The 21,033-nt window shown below is 32.6% G+C and overlaps 1 protein-coding gene across 1 annotated transcript in view; it reads left to right on the top strand.

Annotated features, from left to right (window-relative positions):
* Positions 1–21,033, top strand: part of AGPAT5 (1-acylglycerol-3-phosphate O-acyltransferase 5) — a 64,063-nt gene that overhangs the window by 7,133 nt on the left and 35,897 nt on the right. The window contains exons 2-4 of the mRNA XM_044660915.1: positions 4,872–4,941; positions 11,257–11,372; positions 18,941–19,030. Of these exons, the coding sequence (XP_044516850.1) occupies positions 4,872–4,941; positions 11,257–11,372; positions 18,941–19,030 (276 nt within the window). The remainder of the gene's footprint in view (positions 1–4,871; positions 4,942–11,256; positions 11,373–18,940; positions 19,031–21,033) is intronic.

The following is a 21,033-nucleotide window of genomic DNA, read 5'->3' as shown; positions in this document are numbered from 1 at the left end:
GTTTTAATTTTCAAACAAAGAAAATGACTTGTTATTTAATAGCTGCATTTTTTTCTTAAAAATGGACTATTTAAGATGAAGAAAAGTAGGTTCATGAAGTTCATGTTCTGTGCTTTTAACAAATATTCTTTTTTTTAAACATTTATTAATATTCATTTTTAACCTGTTTACATGCTTCATACCCCTACTTTCCCCTTCATCCCCCCCCGCCCCCCCGCTCTCCCCCCACCTATGGCTGACGCACATTTCCACTGGAACAGATATTCTTGATTATTTAATTTGATTCCATTTTATTCCCAGTTCTACCAGTTTACACTCTTTTAGCTCACAGAAAAAAAGGGAAAAAATCATATCATTTTAACTTTATCTTTAATTTTCATTTACTTTTTGTTATATTGCAGTTTCACATCTGACATTTTGACTTGAACAACTTAAAAGGGAACCTGAAAGAACTTAAATTTGACCAAGAAGATCCTATTGAGTCATATTTTTTTCAAGATTAATGTAAATGATAAAATTATTATTTAAACTAAAAAGTATTTGAAAGATGTCCTGTAGGAGACAGGATTTCAAGAAGTATTCCCCCTCTTCCTACAATCTTACAGATAAGGAAACTGAGGCCTAAAGAGTTTAAATAACTTGTCTAAGGGCACCAGGTAGTAAGTAACACAGCTGAGATTCAAACCCAGGTATTCTTAATCCAAATCTAATGCTTTCCCACTACTTCACATATTCACATTAAAATACAGGAAATGTTTAGTGTGATTTTTCTATGCTGTGGTTTCATTTATGTAATGAATCAATGGCTCTCTATGGTAAATTTTTTTTTTACATTTCTCTACCATGCTTCTCCTATATGACAATACATTTCCTATTTTTTAAAACTAAAATTTATATAAAAACAAATTGAAGTGCTTAAGTGTTACACCTTAAATACAGAACAGACTTTAAACATTTACCTGTAACAAGGGAGCAAAGAAAACAGAAAAATCTATGCTTATTGTTTCTATGAATCTTTTTAGGGAACTTGACACAGTGGTTCAAAGCTGAAACAGTTTCAACTTCTTAGGGAAACGTTCAAGGTTTTCATATGTAGAGAGAATTTATAACATTTTGTGTAAGCCCTGTTACTTCATAAATACCATATTTTTTGTGAATTTTATTTAATACCTTCCGCTAAATTACACTGATGAAAAGGACATTATTTGCATTTAGTATTCTGTATCTACTGGAAAACAATTTCTTTTGCTCTCCTACAAAGGTTGTGCGATTATTTAATTTGGAAGAGAATGATAATGTTTTATAGCAGCAAATTATAGGCTTTTATTTATATCTTATTTAGCAGAATGACTCTCTTAAATAGGACATAGATCTAATGGAACATGGTGACTTTATATGTAGAGTGGTAAACTCACTCTTAAGTCTTAAGTGATATATGTAACATGTATAATCTTAAGTGGGATGAACTGCCTCACAGAACTCCACAGTAGAATCAAACTTCTTATTCTTGACAGGGAATGGTAATTATTCATCATAGTATTAATAAAATTGTTAAGTATTCTTTGCAGTTTTCTTTTTAAGGGGGGCCCCCTCTTTTGCATAAGTTAAAGGAAAAACTAATTCTTACTAAATGAATAGTAATATTTAAAAACATCCTTCGCCAAAAACCTGAAAGCATTGGCAAGCTCATGATTTCTTGAAACCCCAGAGATCCACCTGGGTTTTCTGTAAAAAAAAAAAAAGAAAAGAAAAGAAAAAAAAAAAAACCTAAACAACTATATATGTTTAATTTGCTTGCATTATCTATATAGATGTGAATGTAGTGTTTATTGGACTGTGAAAAATAATTGCAAAAATTTTTACCACCACAGTTATTCACTAATATTTCTATTAACTAGAAGATTATTGTTTTCCATTGAGTATTAAAATGTCTAGTAACTTCCCTCATGAAATGACTTTAAAATTCCCATCAACACTGAAAAAAGACATGGTGATTCTATTGATGAGCATATGAAAAGTATAGAAATATTAGAAATTTAAAATGTTCATTAAATAATTTTATCAGGGAGAGTCTCCCAAAATATATCTGTGATTCTCCTCCTTGAAATAACTATTTGTCAATTACTTTCAAAAGAACTCTTAACAGAAATAAGGTATGGGAAAAATGGTTTTGTTATGATGTAAAAGAAAGAAATATCTGAAAAATACCAAAAGAAAGCTAGAGGTTACAAATTCTGAACTTTTATTACTACTAATAATACTATTCCCATTAAATGGAATCATTAAATCTCACAAAGAAATTTGATTGTGATAAAGAAGAAAGCAAACACAACAGGTAGTGAAAAAGTTTACAAAATCAAAGAAAATATACACTTTTGAGAGTCATAATTTGGCTAATGTTTCCAAGATTAAAAAACTACATAGATGTTTAAAAATTCAAAGATATGCATAAATAAAAAATAAAGCACACATTAAAATTTCCCCCTACATTTTAAATTTCTAATATTTCTATACTTTTCATATGCTCATCAATAGAATCACCATGTCTTTTTTCAGTGTTGATGGGAATTTTGACCAATAAGCTTTACTTAATTACTTGCACATCTTTGACCAAATCACTTAATCCCTTTGCTCCACAGTTTCTTCTCTTGTAAAATGAGGAGAGTAGGAATGGATGATGATCTATATATTCTTTCACCTCTAATTTTATGATCCTGTTCTACTTCTCTTAAGTTGGTTCTTATTTTAAAATTAGCAATCGTTGGGAGATATAACTATTCCATTGCCTTCCATTTAAGATAGACAGAGATTTTTGTTCCATTGAATTTCACATTATTTACACACCAAAAAAAACCCAAAACAAAAACAAACAAAAAACCCAACTCATTCTTTTTCTTCTAGAATGGAGTTGAGTAGATTTTATGTCTTTATGTAGCTTTAATATCACTTTAGGAAATGCTCAAATGATGTTAATGAAACTTTGTGCTTGCTTATTTGACAGTAGTGATACTCTTGTTAAACAGATGTGTGTATGTATTAATTAGACCCAAAGATTTAAATCTGAATAGCTTCTCTAGAAAATTAAGCAATAAATATTCCAAAAAGGTATCTTGGTTTGCTGTTTCTGCACTTTGTTGCTCTCTCTCTCTCTCTCTCTCTCTCTCTCTCTCTCTCTCTCTCTTCCTGTTTCTCTCCTTCCTTCTCTTCCTCTCCCCTCTTTTCTTTCCCCAAGTATACTTAATTTTAATCCTATAACTTTGTGCAGTGAGTGTGGGAAATTCAATTTTTGGCTCTAAAGGTGGAGAAATAGCCTTTTTGTTTTCTATATATGTAATCAATGGCTCATTTTGTAGATTGTAAGCCTATATTTACATATTTTTTCCTAGAATATGTTAAAAGTAAAATCATAGTTTGGGTAATTGTTGTATTTTTGCTCTATATTTAGTATTGGGCACTGGGAGACTCAAAATAGTAAGATTTGATTACTGCTTGCTTGTTTACTTTAGGGAAAACAGTGCCTATAAAATTACAACAGTAATCAATGTTAGCAGATGGACTTCTTTTGTCTCCTTTTTTTGGTGGAAAGGCTAATGAAATGGCCCAGTGGAGAAAAGGACCATTATAGTTCTAGATAATCCATGTTTTATATATTTAGTACTGGAGTAACTGTAACTGATAGCTGGTTATAGGCCATAAGCATGATTAATAAATATTTTTCTTTGAACAGCAAGTTTTTATATGTACATATATATTTTACTTATTTTGAGTTACTCTGATATAAGAAATATATATATGTGCTTTATAATAAAATATTCTTGATTCCAAGTTGCATTAGAAGTGTTAATTTGATATAAATGGAATATTAGTTTTGAAGGTTAGAGGATCTCTCAGTTTGAGAGCAATAAGTTTCCTAAAATATGATTAAAAATTAAACATTTTAAAAAGTTATACTATCTAGTTCCCATATATGAATTTTCATTTGTATTAATATATCACCTTGGTTTAATGTTTAACAGATTTACATTGGGTATTCCTATAGGTCTGTGTTGGTATGTGTGCTAGAAGGGGCTGTTCCCCTCCCTCTCTCCACTCATGCCTGAGGACATTTCTCTCATCACCCACCCTTCTGCCCAACAGCCTAAAAGGGAGTGCTTCCTCCCTCCTCTGTCTGGGATGGGGGGGGGGGACTGGTGAGGTGAGGGGTAAAGAGTTGCCTTAGAAGCAGACTGACAGATGAGCATTTCCTTTCCTTTGGCTCCCTCTTTAAAAAGTTTACCCATCACTACTATAGGTGATTCTTTTCCTGTTTATTCTTCTCCCCTTAAGTAGTATAATGGAAATAATAATAACTGACAATTAAGTAATAATTAAAAGATTTGGAAAATACTATAAATTTGGTCCTTAACTCTGTGAGATAAGTACTAATGGTATTAATTCCAGTTTAATTTTTGAGGAAATTAAATAAGCAATTGACTTATTAACCCATAGTGCTACTAAGTGTCAGAAATATAATAAAAATCAAGATTTTTCCTGACCACTTCCTAAATGAACTGATTCTGAACAACATCTATGATATGAAGAGACCACAGTAGAAACAGGTAATTTTGATCATTATTTCAACTTTATACTTTTAGCTTGCTTCTCATTTACTAGTACCACTTCTCCTTGTGTGGGCTCTGGGGGGCTCCTAAGTTTAAACCATTTGATTGTTGTTCCTTGTATATATTTCTATTCATGACATACATACACATGTGCCTTTGTTAATCATTTTTTGGTATATCTAATTTTGTAGGTTAAAGTATTGAATGCTAATTTTTAAAAACTGCAACACCAGAAAGTAATGTTGTTTTTTTATTTGTTTTATCTTTTAGGTAAAACTATATGGAGATTTGCCAAAACATAAAGAAAATATAATATACTTATCAAATCATCAGTGCACAGGTTTGTATTTTGTTTGTCTGCAACCCAGTTCTTTTTTTAAGGTACATGAATCATAAAAATAGGTTTACCATTTTAGCCTTTTCAATGAACCTATTACAAAACATGTATCTTGAGTGCAGATATACCAGTGTCTGTTTGTGTGTGTGTTTGAAAAATCAACATTTTTTTAAAATCTCATTTTCCCCTTCCTATATGTAGATATATATGTAGTATGCTAAATCACTACCAGTTAACATGAATTACCCCATAGGCATCTTCAGGAAGCTATAAAAACTTGTTTGACTAAGATATGCCTTGGAAACAGCATGATAATTGATAAATTTCATGTTTGATTTGAATGAATATTTTTTTTAACATATTATTTCTGCTTTTCTTACCACCAAGTAATTTTCCCATGGGTACTATTTTTCCTTCTCCTAATGAACTGAGAAGAATGCCGTATTGCTTTTGTATCTATGTATACATGCATAAAATAATCTTGCACTTTTGTATTGACAAGATTTGTTAAGTACATTGTATTACATTAAGAAGAGAGACAGATAGGGAGAGCCTGCAAAACCTAGGTTTAAGTCCTGCTGATATATACTGGCTCTGTGACCCTGGGTGAGTCACTTAACCTTTTTAGTTTAGTATTCTGGGCAATTCTCTAAGGTTATAAATTGTGAAGTTGCTGAACTACCTTGATAGAGAGAATTTCCTCATTTGAGATTTCATTTCTACTCCAGGGATAAGTTTTATTATTATACTTAAATTCATAATTCTACAAAGATTTGTTTTACTTCATTTTTTTTCATTACATACTGCTCATTTTATACTTTACCAAAAATGTTTGGAAAAGAATGTTGTTTTTTTTTTAGATATATGTGTTTTTTATAGTTTACATGTAAATAGTCTTTTTTAGGAAACAATAACCTTTGTCAGGAAAAAGGATATTTTTAGCTCAATCTAAATGCATATGAAATTTTGGCAGTTTGAGTTAAATTATTAGAAATGGAATAGGACTTTGATAACTATTATCCATTTTTCATCTTTGAAGGACAGTAATATTCTGACCATTCCATATGAATGCTTCTCTAAGACAGTGGGAAAAGAGACAGAATACACTGCTTTGGAAGTTCTTTTTTTTTTTTTTTTTATTAAAAAAGTCTTAGAATTAAAAAATATCCTAACCTTCCATCTTAGAATTAATACTGTATGTTGGTTCCAAGGCAGAAGAGTAGTGAGGACTAGGCAACGAGGGTTAAGTGACTTGTCTGGGGTCACACAGCTAGGACGTGTCTGAGGCTAGATTTGAACCCCAAGACTTTCCATCTCTAGCCGGACCTGGCTTTCAATCCACTGAGCCACCTAACTGACCCCGCCCTTGTAGAGTAGAGTTTTTAATGTTTACTGATATAGAATTTTGCTGTATTTAAAATTTGCTTCATTTTTGTTAACAGCTTTTTATAATTTGGTTTATGTGCTTTGTCTTTGGTATGACAACTTTTTGTATATTTTAAGATGAATCTAGTTTTAAAATTTTTTAAATTACATTGCCCCTCTTATAGGTCTTTGGTGGCATAGCTCCAATTTCCATTTTATTCCCAAGTTTGTTTTTTTTTAAGACTTGGGGGTCCAGAAAATGTTTCTTGTACCCACTAATGGGCCTGAATCTACTGACTGGCGAGAAAGCTCTGGCATGTCTCATTTCTGTCTGGACCATTCACCTCTTCTCAGGCAGTCTGATGTAATCCTTCTGGCTTACTTGTACTGGTGTTGCTCTTGGTGGGGATACTTTTACAACTTGGACCAGAATGAAGGCTGTCTTCATAGCTTGCCTTATTACTTTTCTGTATACATGCTTTCTTATCCCCACTGGTAGAACTATGAGCTCATTGAGTTCTGGGGTTATGTTTTGTCTTCCATTGTGCCCCTGTTGCTTAGCACGTAGTAGGTGCTTAAAACTTGTTGACTGCCACTGCTTGAATTAAATATTAGTTAAATTGCATTGCCTTTTCTTCATTTGTGCTGATAAGCCCAAAAGAGGTGATACTCTGAGGAATCTAAGTGAACAGGAGTTGATGAAGGAGGTTGAAAATCCTCACAGCAATCTTGGGGTAGAAGTGACAATGCTGTAATAGCATCTGTCTGGAGAAAAGATTTTTAGAGAAAAATATTTAGTTCTAGTAGTAGCATTTCTAGTTTTGAAATAGTTCAAACCCTAATTCTGGGGAGCATGAGAATTTCTAAAGTTAAATCACAATGTGCCCATAACATAACTTATTGAATTTCTTAACTATAATATCTGTTTCTTTGCTAGTCTTGGACACATTACTCCATCTTTACTTCTCAAAAATCTTACCTAAATGTTTATGGAAGTTATAATTTTTATTGGAGTAGTGTTAATTCTGGTTTGATATGTGTAAAAAACAGTTTTTATTTACTCTGTGTGTTGCATATTCTCTTAAACTTTCTAACTCCACTAAGTCGCTTGTCCATTTATCAATCATTATATTCTTTTTTTTAAATGTATTTTTTCTTTTGTCTTCTATGAAAATTTCTTAACTTTCAACTTTTCTTTGGTCCTTGTCTTCAATCATTTATGCTTCCTCTCCCCAATTCATTTAGTCTTTATTTTTTTATGCCACTAATTTTTCATCTTTTAAAGTTATGAATAGATAGATTTAAAAACAAAACAAAAAACTTCTTGTAAAGCTGAATCTTTGTTAGTAAGTTAGCCTCTGCATTTGGATCCAGGAGTCCTAAATTTGAATCCCATCATAGCTATTCATTCAATTCAACAAGGATTTATTAAATGTCTATAATTTACCAGGAACAGTGTCAGGAGCTGATCATTTAAAGACAAAAACAAAAGTTATTTTCCTTAAAGAGCTTAGGTTCTTATGGGGAAAGCATGTGCAAAGATGAACTAAATTCAAAATAGAGTATGTCCACCATAATTTGGGTACAGGTAAAGCATTAATGTCTGGGGGAAGTCCTGAGCACATGATACTTGAACCTTAAACAGAACTTTAAAAAGATGAATAGAAGGAAGAAATTTCAGGTATGGAAGACACTGAAAATGTTCAGTGATAGAAGTTCATAGTTTTGTATAAAGCAAATATGCCAATTTGACTGGCATACTTGTAGAATATGTGAAATGAGGTTAAAGGGAAATCAAGAGAAGCTGGAACTAAATGGTGAAAGGATATATAAGTGCTAAACCTAATTTAGAAGTGTTATCTTGGGCAAGACCTTTAACCTTCTCTGAATTTTTCATTTTCTCATTTGCAAAATGGGGATAATAATTCTTACACTTCTTGTTTTAGGGTTGCTTTGGAAGAAATATTTTCTAAATATTAAAGCACTATAATAAAAATGAATAGTTATTCATCATTCTCCTTTATTGCCATTATTAGAAAAAAAGCCAAAATTATTCAGGAGAGGAAGTGTATTTTTAAGATAATGTTGGGGGAGAATATTAATCACTCAAAAACATTTTTTGATACCCTAAATATAAACTATACTTACAATGAATATTAATACAGAGAGACTTTGCTTACTGGTGCTTAGCTATTTGGCAACTTTATCCAGGACACAGCCAAGATCTCAAGAAGGAAGCAAAAAGAAGGCCTCTAAGCAGCCCTAAGTGTATGTCACAAACTGTAGAACTCATTCTATTCCCCTCATTCAGAGCCTTTTAGCTCATTAGAATTTGTGTATGGTTAAAGTTTTGTTACCTGCTTTCTTCTAGGGAAGAAATGCTATTATAGCAGGCATATTGATGTCATTGAAAACTGATAGCTGTTTTCCTCTTATCATCAAAAGAGATAGGAAAAGTGTCAAAAGCAGACACAAAATAAATCCTACAATCCAGAGCAGTCTAAAGTGTTCCACAGCTCTATATGATTCTATAGTTGCTTAGGGCATCACTTTGTCAGCCCACAGTAAATTAATAGATATTAAGGCTGCAAAGTATCTGATAAATCATTGAACCCAATGCCTATAATTTTAGATTAGAGGAAAGAAAAATGTGAAGTAACTTGCCCAGGTTCACAGCCAGGCTGTGAAAGCCAGATGAGATGGTATTTCAGGTGTGAGAGCCAGATGAGATGTATTTCAGGTGTTTTTAGCTCCTAGCTTAGTGTTCTTTTTACTTTATCAAGTTGTTTTTCTTTAGAGTTGTGACCCTGAGTCATCAAGGAAAGGTTAAATTATTTTTCATGTACTTTGTATGAATAAGCAGAGAAGTATTTAGTTTTTTTTTTAACCCTTCTGTCTTAGAATCAATACTGAATATCAATTCTAAGGCAGAAAGAGTGATAAGGGCTAGGCATTTTTTGGGATTAATGAACTTGCCCAGGTTCACACAGCTAGGAAGTGTTTGATACCAGATTTGAACCCAGGACTTCTTTTTTTTAGTCCTGACTATCCACTGAGCCACCTAGCTGCTCTTTATCCAAGAAGTTCCAAATAGACCCTGCCTCATTCTCAGGATTATTGACAGGAGAAAGACAGAGAGGGGAGCAAACTCTGTCTATCTAGCAGATATACCCATCAAGACTATACCATATTCTAAATACTATCTTGTGAACATATCTGTGGATTTTTTCAGAGAAAAATTACATAATTTGAGAATTGGAAAGGTACCTCAATGACCATTTAGTCCAACTCATGGTAAAGAAATTCCTACTAAAATATATCTAATAAGTGGTTTTCAACCTTTGCTCAAAGACCTTTTTGGACAGTTTTGATTATTAAGAAGTTTTTTCTTGTCATTAGACCTAAATTTGCCCTTTTTGTACCCTCCACCCTAGGTTCTTGGTTCTGCCATTTAAGGTCCAAATGGAAAAAAAAGCCTAGTTTCTTCCTATGATAGTTCTTCAAATAGTTGGAGACAGATTTCATATCTCCCAAGTCTTTTCCTCTTCAGGTTAAATATAACCCATGCCTTCATACCTTTATACATTCTAGTAACATTATATACTTATGGCTACCATGTCTAAAGAAAATTTCTAAATTGACATCTATAGTCCTCTCTGTAATCTTATATTTTTAATTTATTACAGGAAATTTATACATGGATATCCTTTTAATACATTAATTTCAACATTGCCTACTTGACTTTCTAAAATATATTCTGCCCTTTTATAAGTTCTGGATTGCCATTAGTATTCTATTTAAAACTTGCAACCTCAAGAGTAATTTTGATTCCTGTGTTTTATCTCTTGCATCTTATTTGTCTCTACGACCTACTTCTTTTTTCAGGGGTAGTTTTGACTTCTATTTCTATAGTACAGGACCTTGCTGCAACAACTTTTTAGGCTTCTCTCTTCTAGTATATTTTTTATCATATGCCTGACTAATTGAAGCAACTTTTCCAGTCACAAGCCATATTTTTCCTCTCCTGTTAAAGGATTTGTTTTCTGTTTTAACAAATCAAGTTTTTTCCTCTGTCATTCAAGGCCTCATACTAGTTGTGCACCCTGCCCCCCATCTTTTACCTCATTTCCTGTAATTCATACCTTTCCCAGGTCTTCTGTTTAAGTGAAGTTAATTTCCTTGCTATTTCCATTTCTCTACTAACGTACTTGACATTCCCTTTGACATGCCTAAACTGTATCCTTCTCTGTTTTCTTTAAAACTTGTTAAAAATAACTTCTTAAAAGTTTTCTTTTTGGATTTTACCACTCAATGCCTCTTTTCAACATTTTTATTTAAACTAATTGTATTTATTTGTATTCTATTGTGCCATACTCACTTTATATTTTGTCATTAAATGTTTCTTCATTTATTGTGACATATATATGTATTTGCATACATATATATGATATCCATTTAACTGAGTCTTAAGTCTCTTGAGGGAAAGGATGATGTTTTTCCTGTGTTCTTCCATACTACTTATCATGTGTCTAGGCACACAAAATCCTTAGTAAATCTAGACTGTCTTTTCTGTTGTGGAACCCATTTGAATCTTTCAATCATCAGAATATAGATTTAAAAAAAAAACCTTGACCTTAATGTTTCATTTTTTTCCCATTTCTGTTTTAGAAGAGAAAAAAAAATATTTGCCATATTTTTGGGTTTTTTGTCCCGTGTATTAATTGTATATATTACCGTAGAGGGTTTTTTTAAGTGATCATTTAATTCTTTTAAGAAAAAATGAAATAGAATTTTGCTTTCTTTAGGGACTATTTTTATAAGTTTCTTTTACCTATTAAGCATTGCTATTTAAGTATGTCTATCATTATTTTGTATTAAAATATGGAGTAGATGGTACTTTTAGGCAACCTTTGAACCAGTTTTGCACTAATAAGTTTGGGTTTGTCTTGGCAGTTGACTGGATTATTGCTGACATTTTGGCAGTCAGGCAGAATGCTCTTGGACATGTACGATATGTTCTGAAAAATGGCTTAAAATGGCTCCCATTGTATGGGTGGTATTTTTCTCAGGTAACTTTTTTCATTTATTTTTCTTAAGTTTTGTGGTATTATAGGTCCCTCTTATTCTAAACTGAAAGGCTTTGTGATAAGCTTCTTACTAATGTTATATGCAGATGATTAGAAGAATTTAAAAATGTAGTAACTTTAAAACTTTAAAGTGTATATATAGTAGATTAAAAAAGTAATTGTGAAGATATAAAATATTTTGTGTAGTAATATTCCTTAAGGCAGTGATGGGCACCTTTTGAGCTTGGTATGTCAAAATTTGCCCAAAAAACAAGCATAACTCGGGTGGTGTGTCACTTTGAGTAAACAACCATAATTTCGCGATACTTATAGTTTAAATAAAAATGTATAATTGTAATATATAATTGTATTTAATAAACCAAAATAAGTAAATTAATATAGGTAGAATTGTCATCTATAGTGCAGAGACTGTACAGTACACTACAGCAATGTTTCATCTTCGGCATGTGACCCCATACTTCTCTTTATGTGGCTACGTGCGGTCGAAAATGGCTAAATGTGTCAGTGCTGACATGCGTGTCATAGGTTTGCCATCACCACCCTAAGGAATAAAATTGTAAAAGAAAAGAATGCTTTCTAAGATTATACATTCCTTTTAGTCACTAAATTCCTTATGATTTTTCCTTTTGTTTTATAAAATGTAATTGTCCATATTTTTTCCTACTAGAATTGTTTGATATTTAAAAATTTCTCAACTATGAAAGTGATCATACATAAAAAAAGGTCAAGTCATGGGACATGTTTATAATAGGAAAATTTTAAATTACTCAGTCAAAGGATATAGATAACAAATGGAAATTCTATGATACATTTAATGATGTCAGTCAGATTAAAAAGGTTTTGTATTATCACCATGAATAAGAGATATATCCCTATCAGTTTGTATCATTCACAAATTTAATTATGTTACACTTGTTTTGAATTTATTTTATACATATTTTCCATTTGTTGTGTTATGCTATAGTTTTCTTTTTACTCCTTTATTTACACCTCCCAAAATTTTAAAAAAGAAAATGTTATCTAGCAAATAGAGACAATGATGTATGGTATATGATCCAGTTCCTTTATCAGACTGGCAAAGGGTTCTTTGACACAAAAAAGATTTAAGAACTCCTGCTTTTTAATACTCTTGGGTTAAAAAGCAGGTAGCAATATGTGTGTATGTGTACCTTTATTGGGTATATATATTTTAAGAAAAATAATTACTGACTTTGGGACTTTATGACAGGTTCAAATTGTTAACATCTTATTTAGCAACAGATGCTAACTTTATTTTTATTTGATAATAAATCTATTGTTTTCATTCACACTTAGTGATAAAGCTAAAACTAATTTTGTGGAAAGTTCCCAATATAGTCAACTTATAAACAGAACTGTGCTCTGAGGTTTATAATTATTCAATTCTATATGGCCAGTTTTGTCTATATAGAATTTGAGTAAAACAATTTTTGTCAGCAGTAGGAATAAAAATAAGAGAAATAACAGACTGATGATGATGTCTTGAGAGACAAAACAAATTGTCTCAGACAGTTTTATCTATAGTATTTCATCTTAAGATTTTAGGACAAAATTGTCAAATGCCCAAAAGAGACCTCGATCATTCTCTAGATTTATTTTATCCCTGCTTTGCAAACAATGCCTACTTTTACAACAGAGATTTTATTCACTCTCCTCCCTTATTACAAGTTATTTTTTTCTCCTTATTCAATATTTTTTAGATCCAGTGTACAAAATTCCCATTCTTTCTGTTTATCTTTTCGATCATTATCTCATCAGTAAGTACAAATATTATGATGTGGAATCAAAGAACATCAAAACTGGAAGGGACATTAATGATCCCCTAAAATATTACATTAATTTCACTTAATGGAGTCAGCATATAATATAGTTGAGCCAACATAGATTTTTCAATGAAATTTAAAGTCAGTATAAGTTTTAGTGGCCGATTATCACGTGTAAGTATGTCAATTTTTAAGAAGATTCCTAGGGCCAGTTAGCATGTTCTGTCCTATTTGTAAATTCTTTGTTATTTTCAATCCCAGCTTTTAACACTGAGGTTTTCCTCTTGTCCTTGCATTTGTTAATGATAATATCTTTTACTTATATAATACTTTGTGGTTAAAAAGTATATGTGTGTGTATGTGTGTATCTATATCTATACAATTATATCTTCATCCTTAAAACAACCCTATGAAGTAGATAATGTCATAGTAATAATGATAACAATAGCCACTTACCTTTAGATTGAATTCTACAGGGTTCTTTTTTAGGAATGTCATTTAATCCTCACAACCACACAAGATAGTACAAGTACTTATTAGTAAACTAGCACTTATTAAACACTATGTACCAGGCATTGTATTAATGCTGAGGATATAAAGAAAGGGAAAAACAATCCCTGCTCTCAAAGGAGAGCAGTCTAATAGGAAAAACAACTATGTGCAGACATGATATATAGCTATTGTTATGAAAAAGTGAGTAATCTTGTGAATCTTTTGGTTAAAGGAAGGAATAAAGGTGAGATAGGTATTAGGAGGAAGAATGAAAGGGATGACTAAGTTTAGGGAGGAATGGACAAGGCAGTATTTGGATGGTAGGGGTACAGGTGGAGTATTCAGAAGAGGCAACTAACATAGACTAGACACTCAGGCTAGAGACAGAGGACACTGGGGGGAAATAGGCTGAACCCTTCCAGGCAGGAAAGGTACTTCTATAGACATAAGGAATAGGGCCATTCAGAAATGGTTTAAATCTGACTTGAGGGCTTTCTTGTCAGTTTCTCAAGTCCTCAGAGGAGGAGTCGCAAGGCTCCTCCTCCCTGTCAGTGAAACTGAAGGGATTCAGGAGGAAGCGTCAGGCAACTACTTCCTCCCAAGATGGATGCCTCCAGTTTCCTCAGGAAATAAAAGAGAATAAATCCTTCCCCCTCAACCCTTGCCTAATTCTTCAACACAATGATTCGCCACAGGGTTTGATTAGGGGATTTATTGAAATTCAGGGTTGGTCTGAAGGAGAAGAGGGGTTTGGGGTTTCTGACAGCCACTAGGGAGAAACTCAAGATAGGGGAGGGTCCAGGAATGGGTTAGACTGAGAGAGAACCTGCTCTCTCAGCCAGGGAAGATTTGGCTGCTTTTAAAGTAGAGGGTGGTATACTAAATCAATGAAGCAAGGGATGGTTTGATTCAAGGATGTCCTACTTGCCTATAGGGAAACTAAACCCACAAAGTCTATTCACTAAAACCAAAAGCCACCCTTCCTCCAAGAGCCCACAGGAAAAACAGGAAAAGTAACAGGGGAACAGTATGGAGAAGGTCAGGGAGAGGTACAAGGAAATTAGCTAAGTTCAAATTGTCCAGAGACAAGGCACAGGCCAAAAGCAAAGCCGAAAGCCAAAGGCAGAGCTTCAATTGGTCCTTCTGCTCTCCTCAAGCCTCAGGAACCAACTGCCTCCTCTCAGGATTCTAAAGCATCTCACTGCCAGAAGTTTTGAGTTAACTTTTGCAAGGGCAAAAACCTTTATTGCATCTTTGCATTACACTATCTGCTTATATATATATATATATACACACACACACACACACACACAATACACATACATATATAAAAACATTTACCTGATAAATTGAGGGTTTACTTAGAGGGAAAGAGGATCTAGGAAAGGCTTCTTAAGTGGGAGGAGGACATTAGCTGAGACTTAAAGAAAGCCACAAAGCTAGAAGGTAGAGATGAGGAAGGAGAGCATTCCAGGCACAGAGTATAAAAATGGTCATTGTCTAGATTTGTAGGAAAAGCAGGGAGACACCAGTATCAAATGTATGATAGAGTGTGCTAAAAGGGGAGAAGTAAGGTATATGAAGATTGGAAAAGGTTGGCGGGGGGCACCAGGTTATAAGGGGTCTAAAAAGCCAAACAGAATTTTATATTCTGGATGCAATAGGGAGTCACTGGAATTGATTGAATAAAGAGGTGATATAGTCAGACCTGCACTTCAAAAAGACTTTTTAAACAGTTGAGTGGATGATTGTTTAGAATGGTGAGAGATTTGAGATAGGGATACCAATCAATAGGCTGTTGCAATATTCTAGTCGTGAGGTAATGAAGGAGTCCTACCAGGGTGGTAGCAATGTCAGAAGAGACAATGGGACATATGTAAGAGATGGTGGTAGCAATGTCAGAAGAGACAATGGGACATATGTAAGAGATGTAATAATGGGTAGAAATGATGGGAGTTGACAACTGAATTGGATTGGTAGGAGTGTGAAAGAGAGAAAAATTAAAAGATAACACTTAAATTTTATATCCAGGTGAGTGGGAAACATGGTAGTGGTGCTAAGACAGAAATAGGGAAGTTAGGAAAATGGGAGGATTTGAAGGGAAAGATAACTGACCTACCAAGCCTTGTTAAAAAACCATAAGGGTCAGGGGGTTAAGTCTTATGGTAAATAAACATATAAATCAAGCAAAGTAAATCCAAACAGTCCATAACACAAAATAAAACAATAGTTCTCTACATCTTATGTGTCTTACCTCTATCTCAGGAGATGGGCAACATGTTTCATCATAGGTCCTCTGGAGACATGGTCAGTCATTGAAGTGATTCTTACATCTTTTAAAAATTGTTTTTCTTTGTATTATTTTTGCTATCCTATAAATTGTTATCTTGATGCTGCTTATTTCATTTTGTATCACTTCACACTACCTAGGACTTTTTGAAATTATTTCTTTGATTGCTCCTTACAGTGCAATAACATTCCATCTCATTCATATACCATAGTTTGTTTCATTACTCAGTTGTCTAAAATGCAATCTAAGACATATTACTAGGTTTGAGTCCATTGCTTTCTACTCTTTTAACCCCCCTTTAAGAACAAGAACTATGTTTTGCTTGACTACTGCCTCCTTAATATTATTCTCTCTCTAAATTTGTCTGCACCTTCCTTTTCCCCTTTTCTCCCTGTTGAGTTTTTTTTTTACACTAAACTACATGTGTTCAGCCTTCCTTTGTTGATTGTGGGTAAGGGTGAGATTTATCTGATGAATCACTTTCTTCACTCCTTCAGTGTTTGTGCATTTTTATGCACTCCATTTATAAGAAATAGCAAGTTCTACCCTCTTTTACCTTCTCTCTGTGCTTTTTCCCTCCCTTCCCATTCTCTTCTCAAATTCATTGGAAGAGAACCAATCTATACCTCAGGACTTTTATTTTGAACCCTACCTGAATGTAGTTTGAAGTCATTACTGTCCTAAAGTGATACTACTTCTGTTAAAATGTTAGGTACTTCATTATCCTATAACTCCTTCCAGTAACTTACATAAATTTTCTTTTTGAAGTCTCTCTGGACTTTTGTGTTTGTATTTCAGAATTCTTGTTCAGGTATGGCCCCTTTTTTTTTCCAGAAATGCTTGAAAGTCCCCTTTTTCTTTAAAAGATCTATTTTTTCCCCTTATAGGATAGTATTTAGCTTTGCAGGGTAAGCTATTTTAGTTTTGTCTTTTGGAATATCCTAAGATCTCCTAGATAAAAGTTTATCCAAACTCTTGTGTTTCTTTTGAATGCTTGTATGTAGCATCTTTTCTTTGATGAAGGAGCTCTAAATTTTGTCTAAAGCAGTCCTGTGGTTTTTCCTTTTAGATTCCTTTCAGGAGGTGATTAGTACATTCTTTGCACTTTTCCTCTGAACTGCTTCAAAGTGATCTGGGCAGTTTTCCTTTGTGATTTCTTGAAATGTAGTGTCAAAGGTTTGTGTAATGATTTCTCCTTGCCTGTTCAGTTGTTGTTTTTGATCTTAGATGTCTTACTCTTGAGCAAGGCAGATCAGCACCTTTTGGTTACCTTATTGTCTTAGAGAGTTGCCTAAAGTACTGAGGGATTATGAACTTGTACTAATAATAATAATAGCCTTTCACACTCCAAGGTCAGCTCTCCAGTCTCTATATATACCATGTTGGTTCATTTGAATAGCAGTATTACCAATTTAAAAAAAATTCCACAAAACACTTAATTATTGAATAAACATGAAGAAGCCAAGTTTTAGTATGTTATTTAAGGTTTATATATATGGGGAGAGAGTTCTTTGAAAACTGAAATTTTATTTAAATCACCTGTATGGATTTAATATGTATGTTTATAACACCATCCATTTTTTCCCATTTTGTATTTTTTAAAAATAATTCAAATATTGCCAGTCCTGGGTTGTCTCCAACATAATAGCACCCATTCTTGTCCTTAAACACCACCGAACTCTGACTTCTTTCTCTCTTCTTCAACCTAGTGACTTCTGCCCAACTACCCTCAGCTGTGCATTATGACCCTCAGGGCAGTTATTACTTCCATGTGATACTCAGAACAGCCAGACATCAGATGGCTTTGGCAAAATTGCCTCCACCTCCCCAACATACCTTGTTGCCTTTAGGATCACTTCTTTAGGATCTCTTCTTGCCTTTAGCAGAGACCAAGTAGAGCTCAGATTCTGTTCCTAATTAGTGATTTTTGAATAATAACCCTGACCTGTTCCAGAGTCCCACTAATACTGTTTTTTTTTTGTTTTTGTTTTTTTTGTTTTGGGTAGGATAGATTGAACAATATAGAAGGCATAAATGGGGGTAATGACCCATTACAGATATTTATAATATCTTTCCTCTAAAAATACATATTTTTTGGAGAATGTATCTTTACCACCTCTTTTCTAGTCATATAGATTTACTGTCATCTTTGGTGCTTCATTTTCCCTCCATATAGCTGATTGTCAGCCATATCCTCTATTTACAGAGCTACAGCCCTAGTTCAAGCCCTTAGTATTCATCATCTGGATTATTTCTAAAATTAAATATATACATATTTCAGGTTTATTTTAAAATTTTTACTATTGCCATAAGCAAATAGATACACATTTGGGGTTTATGTTAAACTTATATGTGTGTGTGTATGTATATATACATATTTGGAGTATGGAAATCGAGGTTTCAAATCCTATCTCTGACACTAGCTTTGTAATCATGGCAAGACAGTTAATCTTACTTGTGAAATATTGCCTACCTCATATGATTGTTGTAAAACTGAGATGAAATAATTTGTGTAAAGCATTTTATAAACTTTTAAAGCACTATTTAAAAGTGAATTAGATTTCTTAACTTTAACCTTATATTTTGAAAGAACAAAGTTGGCAGAAAATGCCTATTACTTTAAATAGGACTTAATATAAAAAATTAATATAAGTAGAACAGGAGCTTAATGTAAAAAAGAGTTCCTAAGTATAAATAGAAAAAAAATGTCATTGATTAGAATTATAAGTGGTTTCTTTAAGCATTACATTGTTCTTTCTATTGACCCATTCTGTTCATTACTTATTTCTTATTCACATTATATGACTACAAATAGAACTGTTTAAGAGTAATGTGTTAAGGGATAGCTAGGAATTTCATAGATATATTCTCTTTACAAAATTGTTTTATTATTTTGCTACGTGTAAAATTTTTACTTTTAAAATTTATTCTTTTGAGTACTTATCAGAATTTTAAGATAATTATATTTTTAATTTTCTGTGTTGAAGCATGGAGGAATCTATGTAAAACGAAGTGCCCGATTTAATGAAATGGAAATGAGAAACAAGCTACAGAGCCAGATGGATGCAGACACGCCAGTAAGTTTATGCTTTGTTCAGCCTTTGTTAATGTTATTGCTATTTCCTTATTATTCACTATAATTTAGTTGAAGAAACTTTTTTTTCTCTCTCAAGTTAGTGTGAATTTCATATTGATTTTTATTAAGGAGTTTTCATTTTTTATAATTCTTATTTATTAGATAACTTCCAAAGTCTCTTCCTATAATGAATTCTTTGGTTTATTCAATGTATTTTTGCTGGGGTTGTGGGTAGGTAAAATGGTAAACACAAAATAAAATGACAAAGGTTTTATTAATTTTGATTATAATGAAGATTAATGTGAATCAGTCAAATTCAGTGATTAGTATTGACTATAAATGTGGCTAAAATGAATATTTTACATTTTATCTTTTTTATTCAGTGTACAAATATGGTAAATCTTTTTGTGTTGAGGAATAGTTATTTTTATTTCAGTCATCGAATTTTACAAATATTCATGAATTTGCAAACAAAGGCATTATAATCACTCATTTTCAGCTATATTTTGTAATGGCATGATTTCCATAATTTTCTATTAAAGAAATGTTGTTTGCTGCCAAATGACTTTTCCCCATGACTTCTCTTCAGAACCAAAGCTCAATGACTGGAATTATTATATTTTGATCTGTTCCTAATGTTATAATGTAATATAACTTTCTGTCCAATTAATTCAAACTTCAAGTGATAGATCGCAGGTCATTTAAAGAATATAACTTTAATATAGTCTGGTGAAATATAACTAAGCATATCATAATGAGAATTTATATTTTTTTGACCATAAAAACCCTGTTAATACTGAATGTTTTTGCATTTGATGACAGCATGAAAAAATTTTTAAATATTAATGTCCTTTTAAAGGGGCTATACCTATAAATTCATTGGTATTAGAAATTAGAATTAGGTATATAATAGGCTATACCTATAAATTCATTGGTATTAGAAATTAGAATTGGGTACTCCTTGTGAAGGGTATTTCCTTTACAAATGCAAATTAACATCTATTTCACAATGTAGTATTAAATAATTGCTCAGAATACTATGAGACTAAGTGACTAACTTACTCAGGGTAACATAGCCAGAAAGTGTTGAAGGTGGGACTTGAACCTCACTCAATTCCTGGAGGTCATTTCAGATCACATGGAATTCCTCCAGTTCATTATTCCTTTGAGCACAATAGTATTCCATCACAATCAGATACCATAATTTGTTCAGCCATTCCCCAATTGAGGGCATACCCTCATTTCCAGTTTTTTTGCCACTACAGAGTGCGGCTATAAATATTGTTGTACATGTCTTTTTCCCTATGATCTCTTTGAGGTATGAACCCAGCAGGAGTATGGCTGGATCAAAGGGCAGACACTCTTTTAGCACCCTTTAGGCATAGTTCTAAATTGCCATCCAGAATGGTTGGATCAATTCACAACTCCACCAGCAATATATTAGTGTCCCAATTTTGCCACATCCTCTCCAACATTCATTACTTTCCTTTGCAGTCATGTTAGCTAATCTGCTAAATAAGAAATGGTACCTCAGAGTTGTTTTGATTTGTATTTCTCTAATTATAAGAGATTTAGAATACTTTTTATGTGCTTATTTATAGTTTTGATTTCTTTATCTGAAAATTGCCTATTCATGTTCCTTGCTCATTTATCAATTGGAGAATGATTTGCTTTTTTGTACAATTGATTTAGCTCCTTATAAATTTGAGTAAGTAGACTTTTGTTTTTTGTTATGAAGATTTTTTTCCCAATTTGTTGATTCCTTTGAATTGCGGTTGCATTAGTTTTGTTTGTACAAAACCTTTTTAATTTAATGTAATCAAAATGGTTTATTTTACATTTTGTAATTTTTTCTAACTCTTGCTTGGTTAAATTTTTTCCTTTCCCAGAGATCTGACAAGTATACTATTCTGTGTTCTCCTAATTTACTTATAGTTTCCTTCTTTATATTTATGTCATTCACCCATTCCGAATTTATCTTGGTTTAGGGTGTGAGATGTTGAT

This window comes from Gracilinanus agilis, chromosome 2 (assembly GCF_016433145.1).
Source record: "Gracilinanus agilis isolate LMUSP501 chromosome 2, AgileGrace, whole genome shotgun sequence".
NCBI classification, from domain to species: Eukaryota; Metazoa; Chordata; class Mammalia; order Didelphimorphia; family Didelphidae; genus Gracilinanus; species Gracilinanus agilis.
The sequence above is the reverse complement of the archived record's forward strand: the minus strand, read 5'-3'. Positions and strand labels throughout refer to the sequence as shown.